General features: G+C 49.7%; 1 protein-coding gene across 4 annotated transcripts in view; it reads left to right on the forward strand.

The window, feature by feature from the left end:
• The first annotated feature begins 11,160 nt into the window (after positions 1 to 11,160).
• CSNK1A1 (casein kinase 1 alpha 1) overlaps positions 11,161 to 16,323 on the forward strand; it is a 37,883-nt gene continuing 32,720 nt past the window's right edge. For 2 of the 4 annotated variants that reach the window (XM_049829157.1, XM_049829159.1), the window contains exons 1-2: positions 11,162 to 11,771; positions 12,644 to 12,750. In XM_049829157.1, coding sequence (XP_049685114.1) covers positions 11,649 to 11,771; positions 12,644 to 12,750 — 230 coding nt within the window. In that variant the 5' untranslated portion in view covers positions 11,162 to 11,648. Of the gene's footprint in view, positions 11,772 to 12,643; positions 12,751 to 16,323 lie in introns of all 4 variants that reach the window. The other 2 variants (XM_049829158.1, XM_049829160.1) reach the window with 2 other exon arrangements.

Here is a 16,323-nt window from a genome sequence, read left to right on the forward strand (position 1 = left end):
GGACTTAGTGAATTGCTGCTGCAGTTCGTGCTGCAGCATCCAAGGGATGCTCTGAATGCATTGCCCACATTTTGGCCAGTGGTGACACAGGACAGAGGAACGCTGTCACCTGCTGCACCCCATGGCTGCGGCAGGTCCACCCTTGGGTGAACGTCAAACACTCATTCCTTCCTCTCTGGTGTCAGACCTTTCTTTGTCTCCCTGCAGAGGGGAAGCAGGTCCACATGTCTGAACTTTCTTGAGAAGATTCAGAGAGTTGTAACTCGCCTGTCTCAGACAGCAGGTTGGGTGCCAGTCCTAGGAGCCTGGCACTATCAGCCTGAGTAGCACAGGCTTGCCATGGGGAGCCACAGCTCAGCTACTGCACGCCTTCCCCTCCTCTGGGGACCCAGTGGGACTCTGCGTCCCACCAGAGGCAGGATCACAAGACACCTTGGGACAGCAGGGGAACTGCCTCACGTAGGAGAGAGGTGATGAGTCTTGTGCCTCAGTCACACGAGATTTCAGTCTGCTCCCCAGGTACTGGAGGGCTTTGGACCAGGCCAGCAGCACCTGTAATCAGGGTGAGCCATCCTTGCTGTGTGACATTCCTGTGCCTGGTGTCAGTCACCACTGCACAGACGTGGCCTCACAGACCCAAAGGAGATGGCTGCAGAAAGGAGCGTCAGTACGAGAGCTCCACACCTGGAGCCTCACGCAGTGATAATAAAACTCCTGTATTTTCACTCGGTCTTAGCACCAACAAGACCAGGCACAGAGCAGCTACTAGCAGAGCTGTGTTCCCGTCATGAAGCTGCTCTGCAGCTGAATCTGGTCACGGGCTGTCGGAGGTGCCCTCCTGCCCCGCAGCAGGGACCAGTCCCCACCAGCACCCGCTCCCCCTCCGTGGAGGATGATGCAGAGGGAGCTCGTGCCGCTCATGCTAGAGCTGCAGTTGGTGCAGAGCAGAAGGGAGGCTCGCCCCTAGCTGGTGCTGCTCCCAAAATTGCATCATGGGTGTCAGCAAAGCACCCTGCTCTTCAAGGCCCCCAGCGACTTCCCAGGGCACTCAGATGACTGGCCCTGTGCATCTGAGCAGCAGGCAGCAATTCGGTCTACTGCCAGAAAACAAGGTGGCCCAAAGCTGCCTTGCTGTGTCACAGAGCCCAGGTTAAGCTGTGCCCACAGGGTCTCCCCGCCACCCAGCCCTGGGACCGAAGCTGGCATGTCCCCGGCTGGTTTGGAGCATGGGCACAGCAAGCTCAGGGCTGCCTGCAAGATCCCGCAGAGCCATTTCTGTGGCTGCCCACGTGTTGGCTGGAGCATCTGACGCGGACACCTGCTTTTGCAAACCACGGCCCCTGCTCCCCTGAGCTGTGCCGAGCTGCTGTTCAGTGGTGCTAAAATTAGCCAAAGGCCCATCAATAAAGGAACCCTTGAAAGAGCTTGCTCTCAAGAGCATGAAAGCGGGACAGCCTGCACCATTTTCATCAGCTCACTCTGCTCCTCAGATGATAAAGTGGGACCCACATGGCGTGACTGCTACTCCGGAGGAGATGTGGAGCAGGGCCTTGCGCATCAAGGGGCTGATTGATTTGTTAGTGATATTTCCAGTACTGTGGCGACAATAACATGTGATGAGCCTTTCCCCTTATCTGGCACTTTCCGCCCTGTGCCTTTCACAAATGCTAATGAACCGGAGCTCGTGATGATCTTTGGAGGATGGGAGAGAAAAAATTTAGGCATAATCAAACAGCATCTCTCAGACCATGTTTGTTTTTTTTTTTTTTTATCTCAATAAGAATCAGCTTTTGAATGACATGAAAAGCTGCTCCATTGAGTACAGAAGATGTTCAGGCCTGCAGGTGACTGTTAGAAGGGACAAGACACAAGTGGATCCTACCCCTGGGAGGACACACTCACGAAGGGGCTGGAGCCCCAGGTTTTCCAGCCATGATTTGTCTGGAATCAGGTGCTCTGGCCTGAGTCCAAATCCTGAGATACTTTGCCCAGTAGCATCCCAGTGCCGTGGCTTTGTGCATGGCTTCTGGGAGATGGGCCAGCACTCAGCATCCATCAGAGTGCAAATCTCCCCCAGGATTTAGAAATCAGGAGGGTGGCCTAGGAAATATTGTATTTAAAATCACAGAGACATTTACAAACAAGCTCCTGGAGGGATGGGACTCCTATCTGCTGTGCCATGCTCTCCAGGCTCTCTGGGGTGCTCTCAAACATGTTTTGCTTTCCAACCTTGGGAGGAAGCAACTTGCTTTAAAAAAAAATGGAAGGAACTGTAATGCTCTGACACCACAGGACTAACTCCATGACCCCCAAGGAGGTGCTGATAAAAGGCACCACATGATGTGCTGTTAGCAATAAAATCACTGGACTTAGCAGCCCTTGATTGGGTCCCTCATCTGCAATCTGCTTGAGTGCTGATCCTCATCCGGAGGCAGCCTCTAAGTGTTTTTAGAATCAGGAGGTGGGAGTCAGAGGGACGATCCCTGCTGCGGAGGGGCCTGGGGGACAGGGGGACACAGCCTCCGCGACATTTGTCCCCTAATGTTTAAAGAGATCCAGAACATCCCAAGAAGAGGGTGATGGGGACCCCACTGTGACAGACTGTGCTTAGTTGGCTCCTGCCACCAAAGACCAGCAGCGTCCACCCAGCACAGCCAAAGCCTGCACTGGGCAGACGGGACCAAGCTGGCCACATCCTGCACTCCAGGCTTTTGATCTGCTGCTGCAGCAGACAACTCTGCACCTGCATTTGTTCCTCTTATCCTCCCTGGCATCCTAAACCACAGCACGTGGCGTGTATAAAACCCATGTTCCCTAAAACTGTTCAAGAAATTATACTTAGGGGGAAGATTTACTCCCAGGTGTATCAGCCGTCATCAACAAGCTGAATTATTTTGCATTAGAGGAGACTCACCTCCGTGATTTAAACCTGACTGATTTAAGCAGTCTCACAGAGGAAATGTGCCTTGGATGCCAAATACCAGCACTCTGCACTAGCAGGGTAATTAATTCAAAAGCACTGGAGAAACTGCTGCTAAAGACTTATCCATAGCACTTGACATGCAGTGAATCAGCTGTGCCACCATTTACATATTTTTTGGCCCATGACTTCTTCGAGTCTCTCGCCCCACCTCCCAGTGCATCTGCTCAAGTACCCAAAGCAATTTCAAGTCTGACATCACCGGAAATTTGGACCTCAGCTTCACCCCCATTCAGCAAATTGAGGCTGTGCCAAAGGGAAGGAGATGCAGTTCCTCTGTATACCTACGAACACTTCTGGTGCTGCACAGCCTCTTGGCACTGGATTAGGGAAGGAACCTGCTTTTGAAATCTCGTGGACTTTCAGAGAGTTAAGGCAAGGTAAAACAAGGTAGCCCAAAAGAAATCAGATGAGCTCCATCAGGAAATAAACTTTCAGGGATCTCATGTCTCTGAACCTTTTTGCCTGGGTGGATAGTCCGGCCTCAGCAGCAGAGCCAGGGCAATCCCAGCAGCCTGCAGACACTGCTGCTTGGCACTAATAAGTTCAGTAGAGAAACTCTCCAGGAAAGTCTTCCAGGGAACAAGTTCATTGGTAGAGCTTCAGCTATGCACTAACGGCATTTCCTATGAATCACCAAAATTACTTGAAAATCCCCCTTTTCCTGCAGTACTTAACAAAACCCCCTCTCCAAACAGCCAGGAATGTCCCAGACTACAGAATTCCGCTCCAGCTTCTTGCAAGGCTCGGAAATGGCACTGTTAGCTCACAGGCACCTTCTCCCCAGACCCAGATAACTTTGGTTCAGTTCAAGCACTGCAGAAATGATATTTGTCCCACTGTCCCAGCCCTTTTCCAGGCTCTGACCCAACGGTCAGAGCCGTGGTCCAGCTCCAATGCCCCCCCGTGTCCCTTCCCTGCTGGAGGACCAGCAAGGCATGATGCTACACCAACGCTGTCGTGGCTGTGAATGATGGGGTCTGTCTGGAGACATGATGTAGTTAAATGCCAGTGTTTGGCCTAAGTGGGGAAGGCTCACCCCAGCCTTGCCTGTCGCTGCTGTCCTTCTCCTGCAGCAGTGCCAGAGACAAAATCCCAGGCTCTGGGTTGGACATGGCACAGCTGTTCATATCTTTTCTGATGCAATAAGGCATCACCTGTGCTGGCTGTAACCCTGGACTACAAGGGATATGACAACTTTCTGAGGGTTAAGTGCGAACACTTAAAGCAGGCACCCTTGCCAAAAATAATGGTGCCTCTTGCCTTGTGCCAGCACTGGCATTGAAGCTTTGTGCTGAGAGCCAGCCTGGCAAATGCAGCCAGTGTCAGACTACTCCAGAAAAACAGAGTTATTTTCAACCTGGACCAGTTCCCTGGGCTGGCTCCCCGCAGCCCCGTGCCTGGCCCTGCCAGCACAAGGGAGGGAGCAGCCGGAGGGCAGGGACAAGTGGCCCTGGCAGGGGTGGCCAGCAGCACCTCTTTGGTGCCTGTGGATGCCCTTGATGTGGGTGGGTGTCAGGCAGGACATTGCCCAAGGAATGCGGAGGGACCGGATCCCTCCCACCCCACTACAATGCCCTGGTGAGTGCCACATCACCCCGCTCTGCCAGAGGCACCTGCGGAGGAGCAGGGTTTGGCTGGATGGGTGGCAAAGCCACGCCATGAGGTGTCCTCGGGCACACAGACAGGACTGTCTGAAGGTGACCTACCTCATGTGAGGTCCCAGAACAAGCCTGGTTTGGTTCCTACTGGCAAAAGCTGCTCCTCTCCAGCTGTTTTCCCAAACACTGTAAGCTCTGCTAAAAATAGCTGGATGCAGAATCAGCTAAGGTCAGCGCAAAGCTGAAGCCCAGGGGCTCAGGAGGGAGGGCAAAGGCCCCTGCGTGAAGGGCACGCTGCTGGTGTAACAGCGTGGGCAGGGGGACTGCGAGGAGATGCTAGAGCAGAACGGGTGTCCCCAGACAAGCAACCTGCTGTGTCTACAAACCTGCAATCCAGATCTAATTTAAAACACAAATCCCTCAGCTGTGCCAGAAGCTCACTTGCCCCTCCTGCCAAAGAGCAAAGAAATACTGACATGACTTTGGCTGCCCAGGACTGAGTGAAACCCATTGCTGGTGTCTCGGTTTGTTCATCTGCACCCAGGTTTTGCTACTTACAGGGAAAATTAAGGGCAAAACTGCCTTGGGTTCTGTCGTGGTTTAACCCCAGCTGGCAACTGAGCACCATGCAGCTGCTCACTCACTCCTTCGCCCCCCCACCCGGTGGGATGGAGAGGAAAATAGGAAAAAAGAGTAAAACTCATGAGTTGAGATCATAAGAACAGTTTAATAACTGAAATAAAATATAAATCAATAATAATAATAATAGTAATGAAAAGGAAGATAAAAAAAGAGAAATAAAACCCAAGAAAAAACAAGTGATACACAACGCAGTTGCTCACCACCTGCTGACCAATGCCCAGTTAGTTCCTGAGCAGCGATCCGCTCCCACCGCCAACTCCTCCCAGTTTATCTACCGAGCATGACGTCCTATGGTATGGAATATTCCTTTGACTAGTTTGGGTCAGCCATCCTGGCTCTGGACCCGCCCAGCTTCTTGTGCACCTCCTCACTGGCAAAGCATGGGAAACTGAAAAATCCTTGACTCAGTATAAGCACTACTTAGCAACAACTAAAACATCAGTGTGTTATCGACATTATTCTCATACTAAATCCAAAACACACTGTACCAGCTACTAAGAATAAAATTAACTCTATCCCAGCCAAAACCAGGAGAGGTTCTCCATCTCTCTGAGACAATAAATGCTTCAGAGAGCAGAGCAGACCTTGGCTTGAAGATATGGACCTTGCTTTTTCTTGGCTATGCAGGGTGCACAGGGTGAACATGCCCCTCTGGAGTGGGGCTGATGCTAGGTGGCTGGAGGGACAAGTCAAAAGACAGAAGACAGCAGTTTTAGTTCTGAAGATCTTGGGCTACTGCTGATCCCACTCTTCTTTTTCCCTTGCATCAGCTCCAGCTTTGTTGAACCTTGCTGTGAGACAATTTGGTTCCCTAAACCATCCGAAAACTAGCCTGGCAAAACAAGGGAATCATCTCCTGCCAGGTTACGAGGTGCATCAGCTCAGTGAGGGGCTGGACTACTGCAGCGGCTGGCCAGGAGTGAGCAGGACTCTGCTGCTGGGCAGGGGATGGGATCTGTCAGCTCAGCTCAGCTGTGGCATGTAACTTTGCCCTTTGCAGTCCGTAACTTTACCCTTGGCGGTCTGTATTGCAGAAGCGCTCAGGATGTGCATCCCTGGTGCTCCTAGGTCCTACCCACAGCAGCAGGAGGAAAGCCCTGTAAAATGGCAGCTCCACTCCAGAGAGGCTCTGAAATTATAACTTGACCTGAATGTGAGTTGACTGCTCCGGAGCAGAAGTGCTCCATGCTCTTTTACTTTTCCAATCATGACTTTGCTTAGCTTGTCATTTCTGCCTCCCCAGGAGCCTTTAGACAGAAGCCCGGAATATCCCTGCTGCCCAGGAGGATGAGCAGTTCCCTGCCGCTCCAGCTGCACAGCAGCACGTATTTTCTGACATGGTTACAAGCATGCAAAGAGGATGTTGCTCCATCAGTGCTGCATGAAACAGCTGGTTTATTACACCGAAAACACTCCTTTCCTTTGCTGGGATTAAATTAAGAGGTTTGGGGATGCTCAGTTCCAAAGCAGGCACAAATAAAAGATGAGCAACGCTGGGATCAAGGAGGGCTGGTCACACTGGAGGCTTGGTCATGCAGCAGGACTTCTGGCCTATCTTCTGGAAAGAGAAGAGAGGGTATTTATTCTTTTCCCTTTATCAAGTGATGCAGATACAAACAGGTTTTCCTTCTCCCAGTGTCCCTGAAAAATGTGAAAAATAATAATGAACAGGAGCTAAAGAATAGCTTGTGGATGCTCTAGCTGTCCAGTTCACCCTGTCTTCTTTGGTGGTGGTGCTGAGGCTGGTGTTCTCCCTGTTAGCAGTGAATTCAACCATTCTCATGTTCTTTCCTGGGTGTCTGCAGAGCGCCTTTCCAGGCAGCAGGGGATGTTTCTTCAGTTTTCCCATCTGACCACTCCCATCTGGTGTTTTGGCTGACAGCATGTCATTGCCAACAGGGGACAACCCTTGCACTGTCCCCTGGAAGTCCTTGAGCCACTTGAGTCACTAGTCTGGCAGAACATTAACCCAGAGAAAACACTAAGAGAAACCATTCGGTCAATTTTCTGTAGGCTTGGAGAGCCAAACTGACCACAGAGAGTCTGACGAGGGGCCAAAGCTGGGCATTTGAGCGGGTTGAGTAGGAGGGGAGAAGGACGCAGAAGTGAGACCACCCTGTATGAGCAGCAGTGAGTCCTGAGATCAGGCCAGCTGCTGTGAAACCACAGCCTAAAATTCCCCTTCTGGCTTACATTTTCAGTGCTTTTAACTGATATAATTTTTAATCCAGTCGGTATCTCCGTGGATTTTATGTTTGTGCAGATCTTGGTATTGTTCGTGTTTGTCTTCACCAATTTCTGTGCTTTCCTAAAGACTCGGGACACAAAACTCAAGGCAGAGGCCATGGCAGGATTTTTACAAGGCCAGGACTGCTTTCAGATTGTCACTATCTTCACTGCTCAGCAGGGCAAACCCCAAACATGGTGCCATAGGATGTGGTTTGCTAGTGGCTAGGAGGGGAATTTTCCTGCACCATGGCATGAAGACAGAACAGATCTGTTGGCCAAAATGAAAAACAGCAAAAGCTTTTGCACAGGTGGACTTTGTCCCAGCACAGGAGAGCACAACACACCAGGTGAGACCCACCTCCAGATCTGATCACCTTCTGGGCATCTAGGATCCATCAGGCTATGAGTCTTCTCCAACTTCATGCTCTGAATAGTGCTGTTCATTTCCTGGGTTAAATTCTGCCCTCACAGAAATACACACGCACCTTCCCTCTTCTCTGAAACTGAACAAAGGTCTCTTTGCTACTATCGAGACGTAAACAGCCCCAGAGTGGCTGAGATGTAAATCTGAAAGGTAGGAGTCAACATGGTGTCCCCAACCCACAAACAGTTGTGGTCTGCAACCACGGGAGTGAGGAAATGGGAAACAGGTTGAGGTCATCTTGGTGTGGCGCACAGTGGGACACTGGCGCATGGGGCTCTCCAGCTCTTCCTTCACGGAGCAGCCAGAGTTGGAGATGGGGTGGTTTTCCCCACACTCCTGGTCCCAGTGCGGGAGGGTGTTCACAGGCATCCTCACTGCTCCTGGGCAGGGGTGATGGAGCTGCAGGTGTGCTGGTAGGTCTTTCTTCTCTTCTGTGTCCTGGTCTTAGCCTCGTTTATGCTGACTGACTTCTGCCATCTCTCTGCTACCCTCCAGCCTGTCCTGCAGTCCTTCCCGCATTGCCTAGACTGATCCTCCTTTGAATCCCCCCATTCCCATCCCTCCTGCAGGACCGTTAGTGAACGCCTGTTAAAAATAACCAAGACAAAAAAATACCAAATGCTGATTGCTGGTCTTTTTTTTTTTTTTTTTTTTGCACAACACCCAGCTAGACTCCAGACACTTTGGGGAAGATGTGTGCCTGGGTGCGTCTGCACAGGGCTCGACTCTGCCAGTCCCTGTCCTGTGTAATGTTCCCTGGTCCGAGGCACCGGCAGCGTCCCCTGGACACAGAGATGTCCCCCGGCAGGCAGGAGGTGGCAGCATTGCATAGCCCAGGAAATCCTGCTCTCCTGCATACCCATGCATGGTGTATTTACTGGCCAGGAGCTGCAGACCTGTTTTTCCAGCTCCTCCAAGGATACGTGACTCAAGCCAAATGCCTCCAAACTGCTCAAATCCCATCCAGAGCAACCATTAAAACCAACTAAACCCCAAAGGCCGCTAAGTGCACATCAGTCCTAAGCTGTGAGCAAATCACCCTTAACAGCAAAGTGAGGGCAACTGAGGACACAGGGGCTCTGCATTTAGAAATGAGTGTGATGTTTAAAGATACCTCATTTGCCCTTGAAACTCCAGCCCCCTTAACTAGTGTGCAATGTATCTGAGCTCCTCCGCACAAGATCCACATTCCCTTTGAGTGACAAGAGTGCAGATATTCTTGCTTGCGCAAATGCTCCTTCACAGAACCAAGGTGGGAATGAGTTGGAGGCTAGCTTGCTCTCGGAGCATCGTTTTCATTCTGGTGCATCTGGCACAGTCCAGGCTGATTTTGAATCCTTCGCATTTTATTTTTATTAGAGATGCAGAGAGACCCGTAGTAAAACCTTGGATCTAAGCTCCCTGAAACACAAGGGGAACTTGGAGCTGATATTTGCAGTTCAGGGCATTGCTGGCTGCCAACCTTCCCTCTCCATTCCTCCTGGTCTCTCACTATGGAGTCATCCTGTAGCTGACTGAGTCCACCACAGGAAGAAACACCGGCAAATCACAGACTTCCCTCGCTGCCTGACAGCCAGAGGGACGCAAGCCAGGACTTTTTTGCACTTGTGCAGACAGAAAGTGTTTGTACCATAGTGCCTTTCCCAAGCTAGAAAGCAACATGGTGAGTGCAATAAAAGCCTCTATCACCATGTGGATGCTGTTCTATTAAGAGGACTCCTCTACCTTTGTATGAACAACTTCCTACCAATATAGCAGTGTCCTAACCTGGACCTCTGAATCTCACTTTTCTTCAAAACAATTAGCTATTGAGAAAAAAATCTGTGTGCAGACCAGTCTTAAAATCAAACTTTTTATTATTCTCATGGCTTTGTATGCACCAGCAGGCTGGAAAGCAGTTTCTCTGACTGCTCCCTTTAAAAGCAGACACCCTGAGTAGGCTTTCCTTCTACATACATGAGCTACATTACTGTAGGAGCTTGCTTTCTTCTGCAGACTGAATCATTTCCCAAATGTAGGCTTGCACAGCAGAAGACGCTGCTCTGACAGGGAGTGATGATGAGTCACCGGGAATTCACAGTTTTGTGTTCCTGCAAAGGAAGAACTCACAGCTCCAAGCAAGGGGGGCAACGGAGGAGATCTCAGCTTTGACAGACAGCAAGAAACAGCTCCTGGAACACGAGCTGCTGGGTCAAAGCAATCTAGGGAAAGGAGAGGAACTGAGTGTAACAGCCACGTGAAGGTGGGGACCGCAAAGCCAAGAGATGTGGCTATGACGGGTGGCTCTGCCCATGATGTGGTCCTTATGGGGGGGCCACAGCCTCCTCAGGCTCCTCCTGAATACTCACCTGGATTGAGAAACGCCCAGCAGAAACACGTGCGGCCCGTCCAGGACCTGCAGTGCTGTGTGCTGCAACTGGAGCAGGCCAAGGCTGAAGGTTGGAGGGATAAATCAGACGTGGCAGGCCGAGCAGGGAAGGGTAATGAAGCAGATGTTGTGTGTGCACAGGAGCAGGGAAGGCGCCACTTGTCCCTCAGCTCAGCCCTACAACCCACCGGGCTGCGGATACCCCAGGGCCTTGGCGCCGCACAAGGACAGGAGACAGCTTGTTGCGGATTCATTTATATACAGAACCAGACCATTAATGTGCACGCAGATCGGGGTTTGGGATGTGGTAAGAGCCTTGAAACAGTGCCAGCAGCCCAGCCACAACCCCGCAGAAAAGAGGTGTGAAGCGTGCGTCACGGCGATGACTCTGGCCCGGCCTTATCTCCTGTTCCCTAGCCCCAAAGGCCACACCAGAGAGGGCGGACGCCCCGCTGCCCAGGCTAGCGAGGAGCTCCCCACCGCCCAAGGGATGCGGAGGCGGGTGGGCAGAGCAAACACCCGGGAGGCTCAGCAGCAGCCTCGCGGCTTTGAGGCCCCCCTGCTCCCAGCCCCAAGTGGGGCAGCGCCCGGAGCCGGCCCTGTCAGGGGCCGCCAGGCGATAGGCTGAGGCGCCTGCCCCTTTAAGAAGCGGGTGGAGGGCACGTATGCTTCTTTCCTTCCTCTTCCGCCCGGGCTCGGGTGGGAGTGGTGCGCATGCGCGCAGCCAGCACGCGACGAGTCGCTGGGCCAGAGCGGGTGAAGAGCGACGCCGGTCATTGGCTTTGAGGGCGAGCGGTGCGTGCGCATGCGCAGAGGGCGGATCACCGCCTTCTCGCCTCCCTCTTCCCCGCCCGCGCAGTCCCGTGCGCAGGCGCGTTGCGGGAAGGAGACGGCCTCTCCCTGGCGCATGCGCGTCGCCCGCCCCGCCCCGTTCCCAGCGTGCCCCGCGCGGTGAAGAAGCGGCGGCTGCAGGCTGGGGGCATTTTGTGTCCGCGGTAGCAGGGGTTGAGAGACAAGATGGCGGCGGCGGCCGAGTGAGGGACCGGCGGCGGCCGCGACCCGGCGGAGCCAGCGGGCTTCGCGTTTCCCTTCCCCTCCCCCCTCTCCCTACCCCTGCCCTTACAGCACCTCGGTGGCCGCCCCTCGTCTTTTCTGGAGGGCGCCGAGAGCCGAGCGCCGCCCGGCTGGGGAGCGGGACAGAGCCGCGTAGGGGGGCGCCCGCCGGAGGGGCCCGGCTGGAGCTGAGCAGCGGGGACCAGCCTTCCTTGTTCTGCCCCCCCCCCCCCCCTCCCCTCCCCTCTTTTCCCTCCCCTGCCCCTTTCCCCTCCTCTGGGGCGGCGGTAGAGCCCTCTTTCTGCCCCCGAGCCTCTCAGCGCCGGGAGGGCCCCTCAGCCGCCCCTCGCCATGGCGAGTAGCAGCGGCTCCAAGGCCGAGTTCATTGTCGGAGGCAAATACAAGCTGGTGCGGAAGATCGGGTCGGGCTCCTTCGGGGACATCTATTTGGCGATCAACATCACCAACGGGGAGGTAAGGGCGGCTCGCACTCCCTCAGCTCCTCGGGCCCGTCGACGCGGTCCTTTCCGCAGCTCGGGGGGAACGGGAGACCAGCGATAATCTTCCCGAGGCCGACTTGAAGCCTGATTTTGCTCCCTCTACCGCTGCCTGCGAGGCACCGGGCGACCCCGTCTCGCCAGGGGTGGCTAAGCCGTCCTCCGCAGGGTGGGGGAGTGAAGGTGCGTACCCCGGGGTTGAGGGGCTTTCCCCCCCCGAGGGCCATCACGCTGAGGGGGGGAGGGGGGGGTGGCACTGCCCCTTCCGACAGCAGAACCGTGCGATCGTGGTCTCCCCCACCCAGCAGTTGCATAGCTCGCTTGCGAGTGCTAGGGAGAGGAGACCACCATTGTGGGAAAACATACTTTGTCTTTTATGAGCAGCCAAAGTCACCCCTCTCCCGCCAATCACCTATCCCCCTTTCTCTCAGCTGGGGAACACTTTATCTCATTTTTGTCAACAGTAATAGAATCAAAGAAGATCCCCTGTTTCTTCGGCTTTTTTTCCTTGGTGTTTTTTTATCTTCTTCCCCCTCACGGCTCTGAGCTGTAAAGAAGAAACACCCACGTATGTTCTTCAGTTATATGGATCTGAAGACTTTACATCTCCAGCTCAGTTTCATGACCTGGGATGGATATTTATGTACAAATCATCAGGATATGGATTTTATTTGAAGATGCTACAAAATGCAGGACATTGAGCACCGAGCCTAAAAAAAAAATTATGTGTCAAAGCATTTGCAGCAGGGGTGTGTGTGGGATATTGAAGTGTTGTGCCCCTTAAACCTCAGTGGCAAGGCTGTACTTGATAGACACTCTGCTCTGACTCCTTGTTCCCTTTCGCTGTAGGAAGTTGCTGTAAAGTTGGAGTCTCAGAAGGCTAGACATCCCCAGCTGCTGTATGAAAGCAAACTATACAAGATTCTGCAGGGAGGAGTTGGCATCCCACATATACGGTAGGAATCATTCATGTATGCCAGTATGGTGATTTTTCTTTAACGTTAGTGTGAGGCAGGACACCGCCAGTAAACAGAGATTTTTGGGGGAGGGATTGGGCTGTTGGGGGGGAAAAGCTTCATTCAAAGCTGTACAACTAGTTGAGTATCCTCCACACTGGCCTGCTGTATTTTCTTACCCGTACATACAGTGCTTTGAAAGTGAGATCTTCAGCAGTCCCTGAGCTGTGAGAAATTCTTGAATTCTTGTTGTGATTAGAACAAAGAGTGAGACTGTTTTGGTGAGAGCCAGTGTTCTTGATGAAGTAGAGAGTTTGGAGCCGGTACTGGAAATGGCTGCTTTCTTTTGTTGCTTCCTTTTTTCTTTTTTTTTTTTTTTTGTTCCAACATGTCTTCCTCCTCCGCTCAGAAAATGGCGGATGGACGTGATTAACCCTCCCCCTTCTCATGTTGGGACAAGGGACGTGCTCAGGCATGTATCTTTTCCTTTCATAGTTATGTGCTGCAAGGCTTGAGACTACAGAGAACCTCAACCGGGAATGAAATGGCAGCCCCTTTCTGTGACCCGCAACAGATGCGTCACTAGGATTTCCATACTGTTAAAGTGCCAAGATTAATCCCTCCCAATTGCTCTTTATGCAGCTTCCTTGTTTCATATTCTGTCTGAAACTTTTGATAGTGTTTAATAATTTCCTGATCTGGAAGAAAATCAGTGGTGCAGCAGACTCTAGGAGGAGTTATTTCTCTTGAGATTATTGAGTTGTTATACTGGGTTAGTTCCAAACTACTGAATCTATGCATCACAGTAGATTAAATAAAACTTCAGTTTTCTCCAGAAAGACTTTGTACAAGAAGTTGTTCTTTTTTAAAACTTTATTAATAATTGGTTTGAAAGTTAGTATTTCTTATGTTTGCGCTATGGCATAAAGGAAATTTTTTCCATGAGCTGCAGAAATGGTTTCAATTTAGATATTGGGTCAAACTGTGGATTCCATTTAATCTGTTAACCCTTCCCTGAGTTTGTTGTGTGTGCATCTATATCAATAGTGGCTTGTAGAGTCTTACTGTAAGGTCATAGTGATGACATTCTAGATGATGTATTAATTTTAACAAAACCTAAAACAAGTCTGCATTTCGGAGGTTAATAGCTTCTCCCCCCTCCCCCAACACAACTGGCTGTAGTTCTGAATGTAAGTTGGAGCTATATAGCAGACAAGACAGTGTTGTTTTGGCCATCTGTCCTCATTGACTACAGCCTTTTGCAGGAATAGAATAAACATACCTGAATTAAGCAGAATACTTGCAGCTTAAACAGAGTTGCTTATGTGAAAACAGATTTAGTCTTTATTTTAGACTACAGTTTTCTTCTTTTCTTCAAATGGGTGCCTTTATTTCACAACTGAAAGAATAGAAATTGCATTTTGGAAAGCTATCACAGTATAGTTAATGTGCAGAACCAGGGATAACTGGGAAAACAGCCAAACCAAGTGGATATCAGGTGTTTCATTGCAAAACTGGAAAAGCAGACATTCTTAAACTATTTTTTGAAAAAGTAAACGAACATTTGGTGCTATAACAAGGCCTAAGTTGCAAACTTTTCGACTTTTCCGTGTTACAGAAGTGAACTACTGTTTTAAGTTCTTGGATTTGGTTAAAATGCCCTGTGAGAGTGTTTTATTTAACACTGAAATACTGGAAGTAATCTTGCATGTTGAGAAACTTGATTCTAGCTTCAATTACAGCAGTCATCTTTAAGTTTTCTTTTCACTGTATTTGATGTTCTTGTATCAGACTTTGTTTTCTGCATAACCAGTGTCTGTGGTTTAGAAGTCTAACCACCACAGGGGAACTACAACCTTTCTTTAACACACACTTCCCCCTGCCCCCATAATACAAGATTACAAGAATCTGAATAAGAATGGACAACTGAGGCAATACTCAAAACAACTCAAATTGATTCATAGACTTATTGTGCTAAAGGTATGTGATCTGTTTAATAATGTCAGTGAGTCTTAAAAGTTTTTCACTTTCAGGTTCTCACAGTGTTATTCTTTGTAGTATTCTTCTAGAAAAGTGTCTTTCAGAAAATTTTTGGAAACACCTTTTTTCTCTTCAGAAGCAGCATGAATTTTAAATCTGTTTGTATGTATCAGATGCTGCTTGACAGGTTCTTTGACTAGGCTTCTGTTACTAGTTGTCATCTTGCTCTATGACATCTGGTGAGGCTTGAAGAAATCTAAAATAATATTTTTACATTTATCTTCTTTAAAAGGAAGCTGAACAGAGTACCCAGCACAGTTCTTGTGGCAAATGTTAAAACGTGATATGTTCGGTAGAAGTAGAATCCATGGTACTGTGAATCTAAGGAGAAGGATTTGGCTTACCAAATGAGATGTATCACTGTGGTGCTTAACAAGGATATGTCTTTGGATAGGTGATTACAAAGAGTAAGACCAAAGTGAAATAACTGTGCATATTGTTTCAGACAATTCAAGCTTTTCTGACATGCGTTTTTGGCAGCAGCTAAGCTGGGAGAACGTATGACTTTGTACTTAGGTCACTTTGCATGTGTAATTGATAATACACATTCTGCCATTGTTTTATAATGGTATGCTGTCAAGTTGGAATAAGCTGTTCTTGGCTCAGTATGTTTAGAAGGATGAATCAAATTGAAGGAATATCTTTCAATACATTTGTTAAAATTTCTGTAATGTGACACCTTTAAACAACAGCAGCGCAAACAGAGCATTTGATAGAAAATTGAGGAATCATTCTAAGCTTTTCCTGTTGCCATGCTGTGTAAGCTGGGCTCAGCAGCATTTTTATCTCAGTGCTACACATCTGGCACACAGAGCCACATAATCTTGCATTCCTCATTTAAGGCTGAGGGACTTGTCTATTTTTCATCTACTTGAGTAATGCATTGGCCAAAATCAATGTACTAGAAGTTGCATTATGTGGCTTTGATTACCAAAGTGGTCTGCTGTGGTTCTTTGACTCACAAAGCTGAAATAATAGGTGAGGTATGGATTGCTCATCATTTTGGGCACCTGTTCTAAATTCTGCCCTTTAGATGTGATTGCAAACTTAGTAATGATAAGGTAGTGTATCTGGAGTGTCACTTAAATTATCTAGAACCAAGCAATTTTTTTTATAGTCTTTAAGGTTGATTTGATGGCCTTTCTGGCTGATGAAAGCTAATGAGGAAAATCTCAGGTTTGGAGTTAAGTTTTTTTTAATATTGCTTCTGTGGAATCAGCTGTGAGCCTTCACTTGTCATGATGGGTGAATAAGGGGCCTTGGTACCCCCACTGTAACAGAACATGTTTGCACATAAAATAGCAAAAATTGAGATTGGAGTGTCTTTATTTTCTGAATATTCTAAACCCTTTTAGATTTGCAAATCTTTGACTTTGCTACTTACTGTTGTTTCCTGGAACAGTAGCAAAGTTTTGGAACTTGTCTGAAGAGTTTCACAAAACCTTATATAAATGCTCTACAGATTTTTAAGCTGTGGTTTGTTCTTGATGTACAAATTTTGGTTAATTATTACCTTCCATTTTTCACAAAAGG

Source organism: Accipiter gentilis, chromosome 26, assembly GCF_929443795.1.
Source record: "Accipiter gentilis chromosome 26, bAccGen1.1, whole genome shotgun sequence".
Classification (NCBI taxonomy): domain Eukaryota; kingdom Metazoa; phylum Chordata; class Aves; order Accipitriformes; family Accipitridae; genus Astur; species Astur gentilis.